Source organism: Leucoraja erinacea, chromosome 10, assembly GCF_028641065.1.
Source record: "Leucoraja erinacea ecotype New England chromosome 10, Leri_hhj_1, whole genome shotgun sequence".
In the NCBI taxonomy this organism is placed as follows: domain Eukaryota; kingdom Metazoa; phylum Chordata; class Chondrichthyes; order Rajiformes; family Rajidae; genus Leucoraja; species Leucoraja erinaceus.
In genome coordinates, this window is record NC_073386.1 from 50,735,099 (window position 1) to 50,747,721 (window position 12,623).

The 12,623-nt window shown below is 45.2% G+C and overlaps 1 protein-coding gene across 2 annotated transcripts in view; it reads right to left on the minus strand.

The window, feature by feature from the left end:
- The window catches only part of dnm3a (dynamin 3a), a 154,187-nt gene that overhangs the window by 39,173 nt on the left and 102,391 nt on the right, over positions 1-12,623 (minus strand). For both annotated transcript variants that reach the window (XM_055642255.1, XM_055642254.1), the window contains one exon: positions 8,620-8,729. In XM_055642255.1, the coding sequence (XP_055498230.1) occupies positions 8,620-8,729 (110 nt within the window). The remainder of the gene's footprint in view (positions 1-8,619; positions 8,730-12,623) is intronic.

The window sequence follows — 12,623 nt, forward strand, 5'->3', positions numbered from 1 at the left end:
TTGCTAGTTTCACTGTTCGTAACCCTTCGTTAGCATCTATTCCACAGCCAACAATGGACCATTGTGGGCTCCAGCTTTCCCGAGTCATCCAGCTGGCTCTGATTTGTCCTGTACCTTTTCACACCTCCACATTCCCTCTCATCCCCTGACACTCAGTCTCAAGAAGGGTCACGACCTGAAATGTCACCTATTTCCTCTCTCCAGAGATGCTGCCTGACCTGTAGAGTTACTCCAGCATTGGGTGTCCATCTGAGATGCTGCTTGGTTCCATAAACTTCAGCTAGAGCTCAGAGGGTCTGACAGCATTTCTGGAGAAAAGGAATAGGTGACATTTCGGGTCGAGACCCTTCTTCAGTCAGGCAGTGGGACTGGCTTGTCAGATTGTGTGGATTCTGGCAGGGTGCTCCACATAGTAGGCCGAATGGCCTCCCTCTGTACTGTAATGACCCGTGATTCTGTGACCCTACATTTTTGAATGCTCAACAACAACAAATCACAAGAGGACAGGAAGTACAACTATGTAGAAAGCATTAAAAGAGAATTACTGCCGCTGGCCTGCTGAGTATTTGCAGCATAATTTGTATTCATCTTAGATTTCCAGCACTTGCAGTTTTTAGCGTTTAAAAATTAATTATTACCTTCTGCATTCTGTGTTGGGTTTTTTTACTTTTGAAAAACAAACTCACAATGACTGCCAGACGTTAAATGCAGGGGTTACAAATGAGCAAAGGGTTCAACAGATCTGGCCCAATTTCAATGGGGTCCCGCCATCCTCAAGCATGAGGTATCACTCTAGTAAATGGCGGCATGGTGGTGCGGCGGGTAGTGCCGTTGCCTCACAGCACCAGAGACCTGGGTACGATCCTGACCTCGGGTGGTGCCTGTGAGGAATTGCGTTTGCGTGTTCTCCGTGTGACCGGGCGGGTGCTCCGGTTTCCTCCCACGTCCCAAAGACGTGCAGCTTTGTCGGGCAATTGGTCCTCTGTAAAACTGTCCCTGGTGCGTCGGGAGTGGAAGTGAAAGTGGGAAAACATAGAACTAGAGTGAAGGGGTCATGAATGGACTTGGTGGGCCGAAGAGCTTGTTTCCATGCTGTATCATTAAACTCAGTTAAACCACGGAATCATCCAAGATCCCTTTGGCTCGTACCAATCACGTTTAATCCTTCCTCTCTGGGCCCCCTCAGCTTTTAACTTCTAACAAGTGCAAGAAACACGTACATTCCCTTTTTGCCAAGGCAGAATATTAGTTTCATTACTTCCCTCGTTCTGCGGCGTTTTGCCAAGCCTCCACCCTGGTTCCTTTCTCATTTTAGCATTGAATCATTTCTCTCGCTATTTTCCCTCTCGATTCCTCCACCCATGTGATTAATCTTCTGCTCCCTGATCCTATTCTCATTAAATAAAACCAGAGAACCAGCCAGCGTCCTTTCCTGGCCTCTGGTGTCGCTGATATGAGAACTTACTTTCTCTTTTTTTGGCATGTCGATTCCATTTCCACGACTGGTGTCACCCCCCCTGCTGTCCTCTCCAACTGCTGCTGCCAAATCGATTCCCCGTCCGCTTGCAGCTCAACAACAAATCTCTGCTGCAAACATTCCCATCAGATTTCCACACTTCCAATCGCATTGAAATAGTCCAAAACAAAAGGCTGAAAGGCATTGTCTCCTTTCAATGCAACACGTTAGTTAAACGATACAGCATGGAAACAGGCCACTTGGCCCACTGGGTCCAGGCCGACCATTGATAACCCGCTCGCACTAGTTCTATGTTTCCCACTTTCACATCCACACCCTACACTTTAGAGGCAATTTTAAAGAGGCCAACCTGCAATCTCCATGGATTGCCACCTTGTCGTGGTGGAGAAGCTTGTGTGGGCCTGAGAGCGATGCCATCCGAAGTTTTGCTCCTGGTCAGGCCACCCATGGCGATAATGCCGAGGGGGAGGTTTCTGACAAAGAGCAATCCAACCAAGACCTCAACGGTGGAACAGGCGGAGGACGATGGCTGACCTAAGTGGAGCGTCACAACGGCTGGGATGGCGGATGAAGGCTGCAGCAGAAAAGGGTCTCCGGTCGTCTTGGACTCCATGCCACTGGATCCTGACCCAGATCTGTCAAGGATCGTAGGGTGGTTGTCTGTGCACCAGTCTCCCCACGTTAAACAAACCCACACACAGGCGTCCTACATATAGGGAATAGCACCCTGGAGACACCCATGGTCAGCCATGACCGAAGGGAGCCTAAGAAACCTACAAACCAGTACATATTTGGATATGGGACTGGAGGAGAAGATGGATAACTGATGTTTTGGGTTGGGACCCATCTTCAGATTGAATCAGTCTTCCAATCAGTCTGAACAAGGATCCCAACCCAAAATGTTGCCAATTCATGTTCTCTAGCGATGTTGCCTGACCATCTGAGTTACTCCAGCACTTTGTGCCTTTTTTTACTCTAGCATCTGCAGTTCCTTGTGTCACACATTTAGTTTTAGTTTAGAGATACAGCATGGAAACAGGCCCTTTGGCCCGCTCACACTGACCATCGATCCCTCATTCACACTAGTTCTATGTTATCCCACATTCGCATCCACTCTCTACACACTAGGGGCAATCCACTGAAGCCAATTAACTTACAAACCCACACGTCTTTGGGATGGGGGAGGAAACCGGAGCACCTGGAGGGAACCAACCCGGTCACAAGGAGAGCTTGCAAACTCCACACAGATAGACCCTAGGTTTGAACCTAGGTCTCTGGCGCTGTGAGGCAGCAGCTCTACCAGCTGTATCGCCCTTTATAGATTTCTTGTTTTCCTCTAACTCTGAATCGTTCAGAAATTGAGCACATCAAGAGTCTTAGAGTCATAATCATACAGCATGGAAACAGGCCCCTCAGCCCAACTTGCCCACACCAACCAACCAACATGTCCCAGCTACACTAGTTCCACCTGCCTGCATTTTCTCCATATCCCTCTAAACTTGTCATATCCATGTACCTGTCTAAATGTTTCTTGCAGTCTGAAGAAGGGGCTCAACCTAAAACGTCACCCATTCCTTCTCTCCAGAGATGCTGCCTGTCCCGTCGAGTTACTTCAGCATTTTGTGTCCATCTTTAATGTCTCTTAAACCTGCCTGAGCCTCTGAGTACCTGCCTCAACTACCTCCTCCGGCAGTTCGTTCCATACACCCACCACCCTTTGTGTGAAGAGATTTTTGCTGCATTCAAACTTAGTGGGACTGGATTAGCATGGTTCTATATTCAGCTACTTGATTGAACCCATGTGTTATTTTAAAACCAAAGGCTTATCCCTTTCTCCTTGTTATGGCACCTCCAAAATCTCTTTCAAGTCAAGAGTCAAAAGAGTTTATTGTCATGTGTCCCTGATAGGACAATGAAATGCTTGCTTGCTGCAGCACACAGAGTATTGTAAGCTTAAATACAGAACTGTTCAGTGTGTCTCTATAGCATAGACCATATATATACACATACATAAACAGATAAAGTGCAATAGGTTGTTATAGTTCAGAGTTTGTTTGATGGTGAGTTTAATAGCCTGATGGCTGTGGGGAAGTAGCTGTTCCTGAACCTGGATGTTGCAGATTTCAGGCCCCTGTACCTTCTACCTGATGGCAGCGGAGAGATGAGTGTGTGGCCAGGTTGGTGTGGGTCCTTGATGATGTTGGCAGCCTTTTTGAGGCAGCAACTGCGATAAATCCCTTCGATGGTGGGGAGGTCAGAGCCGATGATGGACTGGGTAGTGGTCAAGACTTTCTGCATTCTTTTCTACTCTTGGACACTCAAGTTGCTGAACCAAGCCACGATGCAACCAATCAGCATGCTCTCTACTGTGCAGCTGTAGAAGTTCGAGGGAGTCCTCCTTGACGTACCGACTCTCTGTAATCTTCTCAGGAAGTAGAGGCGTTGATGTGCTTTCTTTATAATCAGTGTTCTGCATTAGTGTTCTGGGACCAGGAAAGTTCTTGACCTTTTCCACCATTTATATAAACGGGATTGTGGGTCCCTATCCTATCCCTTCCAAAGTCCACAATCAGTTCTTTGGTTTTGCTGGTGTTGAGAGCCAGGTTATTGTGCTGGCACCATTTGGTCAATTGGTTAATCTCACTTCAGTGATACGTCCCACAACATTGGTGTCGTCAGCGAACTTGATGATGGAGTTAGCACTGTGTCCAGGTACACAGTCATGAGTATAGAGGGAGTACAGCAGGGGGCTGAGCACGCAGCCTTGAGATGCTCCCGTGCTGATTGTTATCAAGGATGACACATTTCCACCAATATGGACAGACTGGGGTCTGTGGATGAGGAAGTCGAGGATGCAATTAGAGGGATGTGTAGAGACCCAGATCTGAGAGCTTGGTAACCAGCCTAGAGGGGATGATTATATTAAACGCCGAGCTGTAGTCAATGAATAACAGCTTGACATATGATTTTTTGCTGTTCAAGTGGTCCAGAGCGGAGTGGAGAGCCAGCGAGATCGCATCCACCGTTGATCTGTTGTGGTGGTAGGCGAACTGCAGTGGGTCAAGGTTCTTGTCGAGGTAGGAGTTGATATGCGCCATAATCAACCTCTCAAAGCACTTCATCACCACAGACGTTAGTGCCTCTGGTCGATAGTCATTGAGGCATGTCACCTTGCTCTTCTTGAGCACCGGTATTATTGATGCCCTTTTAAAGCAGCTGGGAACCTCAGACCTCAGATGTGAGGTTAAAAATGTCCGTAAAGCATCCCCCAGCCAGTTGGTGCCACCACCATGTTTTCACAGTGGGGATTGTGTGTTCAGGTTGATGTGCTTTCCGAGGGTTTTCCCCCACACATAGCGTTTTGCATGTAGACCAAAAACTTCAATTTTGGTGGGGTCCGACCAGAGCACATCAGTATTCTCCATCATGTTTGTGTGTGTCCCCAGATGGCTCGTGGCAAGTGAAGCAAACGCTGACATTTTAGCGCTCCTTTTTTCAACAATGGCTTTCTTCTAGCATTCAAACTCTTCCACAGTTGCCGAACATCCGTCTTTCCTGGAGCTTGGAGCAGGTCTTTTTTGGCCTTTTTGATCGCCTTAACAAAGTCATATCTGGACTTCTTGTAAACCTCTGCATCTCTAGACCTGAATGCCCAGGATCTGGACTTCAGTAGAGTGCAAGAATGGTTCATCCAAGGCTTCTGGTTAGGAACCACTCAGAAGATGTCTTGTTAGGTTTGCAGTTGTGCCACACATTTCTTTAAGAAGTCTGTAATGACTGTGAACAGTGCTCATTGAGATCCGTTGCCGAGCTTGGGATATTTTTTACAGACTCCAAAACCCTGCTTTAAACTTTACCGAAAGGCAATCCCTGACCTGTCTGGTTTGTCTTTTGGGCTTCATGATATGTTTGTTCACTGTTTGATTCTCTCTAACAGGAGACATGTTGGAGGAAATTAGGGAACAGCTGTATTTCATACTGAGCTTAGTTACAACAAGTGGGCTCTATGGTGCTATGCTTAGGTAACCTGAAGGCAATTGTTTTCACGGCGTTTTATGCCAGGGGTATCAGCCTGGGGTGGGATGAATACTTTTGCGGTCAGGATGTTTCCAATTCCCTCGGTAGGTTGAAAAAAATTTGAAAACCATGTATCATTTTCCTTCCACTTCACAATTAGCTCCACTTTGTTGGGCTCTCCCAATAAAATACATTTACGTTTGTGCTTGTAACGTGACAAAATGTGGAAAAGTTCAAGGGGTATGAATACTTTTGCAAGCCACTGTAGCTATTGCCTTCAAGTGCACTAGCAGCTTGTCCGTTACGGCGCCGATATCTACTGTTTCTTTGATCCAGGTGAGTTGAGTGAAGCTATAAATAATTCTCTTCTGTTGAGCTGCTGGTAAAATGTCGCCACAGGCAGGCGCCATCTTAATATTTATGCACTTTGAACAGCTTCCACACAAACACGAGTAACTCTTAATGCTCTATCTGCCATCACTGCTCCTAGCTTCAGCGTGTCAAACTAGCGATGTAAGGCCCAGTCTTGGGTCACTTTTCACAATCTTCAGATAAACAGTGAGAACGAACACTATTGAGTTTAGCTCCATGGCATAGATAGGGTAGACAGTCAGAATCTTTTTTTCCCCCCAGGGTGGAAATGTCAAAGATTAGAGGGCACGGCATTAAGGTGAGAGGGGCAGGTCATCCAAGTAAGATTATTTTATATTTGTTTCAGAATGCTTCAGTTTTTTGATGACACAGAAATTTCATTGGATGCCTGGAGGGAGATACGATAAGATGTTTAGGAGACTTTTGGACTGGCCACGATCACAGGGCTTTTGGGGTTATGTCCATGGATCAAATGCAATAGGGAAGGAGATTAGCTTAACTTTGACACTGTGGCCGAAGGGCCTAACCTTTTTATTACTTGAGATATGAAAGTGAATTAGGTGTCAAATTAAACTTATTGTTATGCTTTATCCGATGGGATAAATTGCAGACTTGATTTTTTAAATCTCAAAATTTTGTAACATTGCTACTTCATAACCTACTGGAAAGATTGGATGTGGAGAGGACATTTACAGTAGTGGGAGGGTCTAGGACAAGAGGTCATTGCCTTAGAATTAAAGGACGTTCCTTCAGCAAGGAGGAGGTGGAATGTCTTTAGTCAGAGGGGGGTGAATCTGTGGAATTCTTTGCCACAGAAGGCTGTGGTGGCCCGGTCAATGGATATTTTTAAGGCAGAGACAGATAGATTTTTGATTAGTACAAATGTCAGGGGTTATTGGGAGAAGGCATGAGAATGGGGGTAGGAAGGAGAGATAGATCAGCCATGATTGAATGGCGCAGCATACTTGATGGGCCGAAAGGCCTAATTTTCTGCTGTCACTTATGACCAGCATAATCCTAAAAGATCAATGCAATGATGGAAACTGATATACAATTAATCCATTCTATTAACATTGATACGCTGCTTTGGAGAAAAAAAAGCCTTTAATATTTTATACTTAGTTGCAATAATTAAGATTTCTTATTGCATACTGTAATATATACCTATCTGTGGAGCTGCTGCAAGTGAGAATTTCATTGTTTCATTTGGGACATAGGACAATAAAACACTCTTGATTCCCTTGAGCTTTTCTGGCCCTGAAGTCTAATTTTACTGCCTATTATTTCCACAGATGGTTAACTTGAAATTCCATGCATTTTAAATTAATTACAATGCAATGAAGGTATTTCAGCATCAATTTTAATTCCAGGTGCATGTTTCAGTCTTTATTTTGTGTTCTGTAAGATCTTTAAAAAGTTATTAAAGTTTGTCAAAATTCACCAGTAGTCTGTGCTTAAAGGAACTGCAGATGCTGGTATTCCACCGTAGACACAAAGTGCTGGAGTAACTCAGCAGGTCAGGCAGCATCTCTGGTGTAAAAGGATGGGTGACGTTTCGGGTCAGGACTGATGATGGCTGAGGTGTTTGAAGAAGGGTTCCAGCCCGAAATGTCGCCTGTCCTTTTTCTCCAGAGATGCTGCCTGACCGGATGAGTTACTCCAGCACTTTGTGTCTATCTTCACCAGTATACTGCTCAGACTGTTTGGTGATATTACTGTTACTAGATGTCAGAAATGCCCCCCCAAACAATACAATACAATTTATTTGTCATGTGAACCCCATTGAGGTTCAAACGAAATGTTGTTTCTGCAGTCATACACACAAGAAAGAACCAAGACACAACACAATTTACACAAACATCCATCACAGCGCATCTCCTCCTCGCTGTGATGGAAAGCAAAGACTTATCTCTCCCCTGCACTCCCCATTCCCCTCCCGATGTCAGAGTCAAAGCCCCCGGCGGGCGATGGTAATTGTCCCGCGGCCATTTACGCCGCGCCGGGTGATGCAAGGCCACGCTCCGGGTCTTGTTGTTGGAGCCCCCGGCGGGCGCTAGCAAAGTCCCGCAGCCATTCCAAGCCACGCGGGGCGATGATGTAAGGCCCCGCTACAGGTAATCTTCAACCCCGCAACTCGGGCGGGTGAAGTCGCCGCTGCGGAAGCCCCGAAAAGCGGTCTCCCAGCAGGGACCCGCGGGCTCCCGGTGTTCCTGTCTGCCAGACCTGCGGTTGGAGCCTCCGAATCCCCGGGGTCGGGTCGCAGCAGCGCGCCACCACCGCTCCTCCCGCTCCGAACTCGGCCAGCTCCGCGATGGTGAGTAGGTCCGCAGGCTCCGCGACTGGAGCCCCAGGTCGTTCCTGCTGGAGGCCGCTCCACGTTGCAGCCCCAATGACAACGGAGACCCGACAGAGAAAAGGTCGGGTTCTCCATGCAGGGGATAGGTTTTCTCCGGGTGCTCCGGTTTCCTCCTACATTTGTAGGTTAATTGGTTTCTGAAAATGGGCGCTAGTGTGTAGGATAGAACTAGTGTACGTGGGATCGTTGGTCAGGACGGATTCTGTGGGCCGAATGGCCTTTCGGCACTATATCTCAAAACAAAACTAAACTAAGACTATGAAACATATTTTGTTTTGAGCACGTTTTAAAAACAGGCATTTCTAGTCACATCCGAATGTAGAGAGGCATAATCTTTTACAGATAATGGAAAAAGATCTAATTCCAGCTGCATTCAATAAAATTCTGACATACCTACCTCTGTTCTGTATTAAAAAGTGCAAACGCATTTTTACTGGACATGAAACTCCTCTCCACATCGCGAATTTTCAAGTTATCCAACGGCAGCATATACTTGTTCTCTTTTTCCTGCCAATAAAAATCAAGAAACAAACTTGTCAGCTCATATTGTATTAACCAAGCGTAATAGCTAACATTTTAGTATAGATCTGTAAATATACTTGGTAGAGAGCCAACAGCAACCAGTTATGAAAAGTTGGGCCCAATATCTATTTATATATCACAGGCCACACCTTGTAAACTTTGTTCTCCATCCAAACTCAAATGTGGCCTTCATTGGGTAGCTTGGTTGGAGTTTATTCCTTTGCATTTTGTCCAACAGTCTGCTCATTATCCACAATTGTATTATCTATAGGGAATGTTGCCGACTGGCCCATTCCAGACTGCAGGAGTACCTGCTGAGGGACTCAAGGGCCTGTCCCACTATGGCGAGCTTATTGGCGAGTTTAGGAGACTGTCATGGTCTTGTTGAATCGCCGAAAAGTTGGCATCCTTCGACCTCCTTCGACTATGTAGAAGACTAGCTTTGACTATCAATGAGCCAGTGAATCGAGCAAAGGCGATATACTAACACTATCTACAACTATCTCGATTACCTTCGATTACCTTCAATAACCTATCATAACATGCCGACTTACTACGACCTACTTCGACTAAACCTACGACTACAAATGTATCAACTATCGCCATGCCGACCAATTTTTGGTCGCAGAGAATTTTTCAACATGTTGAAAATGTTTCCGCGACCATACTGAGGCCGCGAGTAGTAACCACTATGCGGGAACTACTCTCGACCATGAAGGAGACTCACCAGAGACCACCTACGACCGTGTTGTGAGCTTGTGGCGAGCGCAGACTCTCCCAAACTCGCCAATGAGGTCACCATAGTGGGACAGGCCCTTAACTCAAGCTTGGTGCAGCCATCGCCAAGGTTCTGTGAAGCCATTTGGAATATTCCATTTGGAATATTTTGGAGGATCAAGAAACCAAGAACAACCAAGGAGGACCACAGTCTAGGGTCCATCCGAAAGACGTATGGGTTTGGAGGTTAGTTGGCCTCTGTGAATTGCCTCTAGTGTGTAGGGGGTTGATGAGAAAGTGGGATAACTTAAAACTAGTATGAAAGGTGTAGAATCGGTGGGCCGAAGGGGCTGTTCCAATGCTATATCACTAAACTAAAAATAAATGTGAGACATACCGATCTGGCTTATGAGAAAAAAGACACAAAGTGCTGGGGTAACTCAGCGGCTCTGGCAGTATCTCTGGAGAATATGGAGAGGCGACATTTTGAGTTGGGACCCTTCTTGAAACTGATTGGAAGACCGAAGAAGGACCCAGACCTGAAACGTCAATTATCCATGTTCTCTAGATGCTGCCTGACCCGCTGAGTTATTCCAGCACTTTTGTGTCTTTTGATGGAAATGTGAGGTCATCCACTGTACTTAGAGAGGGACGATTACTTTCCAAGCGATTAAATGGTAAAAAATGATGGATGTTCAAAAAGTATGTGGCAAGCAGTCTGCGATTACTTTAGTTTGGAGATACAATGTGAAAAAAGGCCTTTCCTCCTACCGAGTCCACATCGATCATCAATCACCCATACACTAGTTCCATCCTGCACACTAGGGACAATTTACAGAGGCCAATTAAACTACAAACCCGCACGTCTTAGGGATGTGGGAGGAAACCCGCACCCGGAGAAAACTAACGCGGTGACAGGGAGAACGTATAAACCGTACAGGCAGCACCCATAGTCAGGATTGAACCCTGGGCTCTGGCGCTGTAAGGCAACAGCAAATCTGCGCCACCCCTAGTGGAACACAGCCCTGGTTAGTCTTGTCTGGAGAACTAGGCACCACATTTTAGGCAGGATATTTAAGGGCCTGTCCCACTGCGGCGACCTAATTGGCGAGTTTAGAAGAGTTTAGGAGAGTTTGAAAAAGTGTCATGTTGAAGACCTCCTTCGACTATGTAGAAGACCTGCTGGAAGGGAGAGTGTACGCTGGCGCGGTTTAGCTGCCGCTGCTCTCTCTTCACATTGTGTTTTTGATTTTTTATTTTGTCTTTGGATCGAATTCTGTCTTTAATTTGTGTATTGGTGATGTCTTTATTATTTATTTTACTCCGATTATATGTTTTTTACTCTTGTTAAATTCTGTAAAGTGTCCTTGAGACTTTTGAAAGGCGCCCACAAATAAAATTTAAATTTATTATTATTATTATTATTATGTTGAAGACTAGCTTCGACTAGCTTCGGGAAAATTTGACACCGAACAGTGGACAGTGAAGACGACCTCCTTCGATCTCCTTCGACCTCCCTTCGACCATGTTGAAGACTATCTATGACTACCTTTGATTACCTACGAATAACATGCCGACCTACTACGACTAAACATATGAGTAAAAAATATATAGATATTTCCCGTGGCGACCTTTTTTTACTCGCGGGCATTTTTCAGCATGTTGAAAAATACGCCGCGACCTAGCTGAGGCCTCAAGTACGTAGGGACTACTCTCGAAATGAAGGAGAGTTGCAAAGACCTCCTAGGACCTTGTGTCAACCATGCTGCGAGTATGAGTCGAGGTCAAACTCTTCTAAACTCGCAAATTAGGTCGCCGCAGTGGAACAGGCCCTTTAGCCTTGGAAAGCAGGGGTGACTTGTTTGAAGTTTCCAAGATATTCATAGGAACTAATAGACAATAGAGCTGCTATTTCCGCTGTGTAGAAAGTTCAATAAAGTCTTGAAACATCCGAGATGCCACTTCATATTCTGATGCAAGAATATGAAACAATGATGGAAATTGACCAATTTTATTTCTTTGAGTCTTGGTAAAAAAAACAAAAAAATATATATATGTTTAATAAATATCTAAGCTGACTTAAAATTCAAAATCACAAACATTTCCAGCAATTGCTAAATGTACACAACACGCAGATTCAAGATCTTCACAAAATCCATTTTTATGGTGCTGTGTAATTATGAAAACATAAAGTGATATGATTAGTTACAGACTTTTCTTGGAGTTCCTTTCTATTTTAAACCACATATTAGTCATAAAAGCAGTATTCGGCTGTTTCAAATGTCATTATAGACAAAAAACGCTGGAGTAACTCAGCGGGACAGGAGCTAACGTCTTTTTATGAAAACTGCCACAGATAATTCAGTGCTTCATCGTCTATTTCTATTTCATGTTATGATATATAAAACTTTTTTTAAATCCGAGTGTAACGATTCTTTGTTAGGATTCATTGAACTATAACATACACGGTTCTGGTACAGTGGAGGTTGGTAGGAGAACTGGGTTTACACCACTGGGTTTTGAAATGGCCAAAGTTGTATCAATATACACATGTTTGAATTTCTATGTTATGAATGACAATACAAAGCAGCTTTATATCTGGAGGCACAAGAAACTGCAGATGCTGGTTTACAAAAAAAAACCAACACAAAGTGCTGGAGTAACTCCCTCACCTATATTAACCTATTATCTGCCAGTCTATGCTCTGCCCTTCCTCTCGTCTGGCTTTCTTCCCCCACCCCCACAATCAGTCTGAGGAAGGGTCCCGACTAGTAACGTCACCCATCCATGTTCTCCACAGATGCTGCCTGACCCGCTGAGTTACTCCTGCTCTTTGTGCCTGGCATCTGCATGCTCTGCTGGCGCACGTGAAAGAGAAACAAATGAGTTAGCCCCAATCATCTGGCCACATTCATCTCTCCTTCAGTATTACCAAAATTGCCTCCAGTGATTCCTGCCTTACAAAGGTGGCAGCATTTCAAAATTTCAGAAAAACAGCTCTTCATATTCCAGGGTAGACAGAAATGCTGGATGCGGGGAGCAGCAAATGGAGCGGGTGATTTCGGGCCGAAACCCTTCTTCATCTTCCATTTGGGTAGCTTACAAGGAAACACTGCACTCTCCATTTTCGGGCCGAAACCCCATCCTATTTCTCCCACTAGA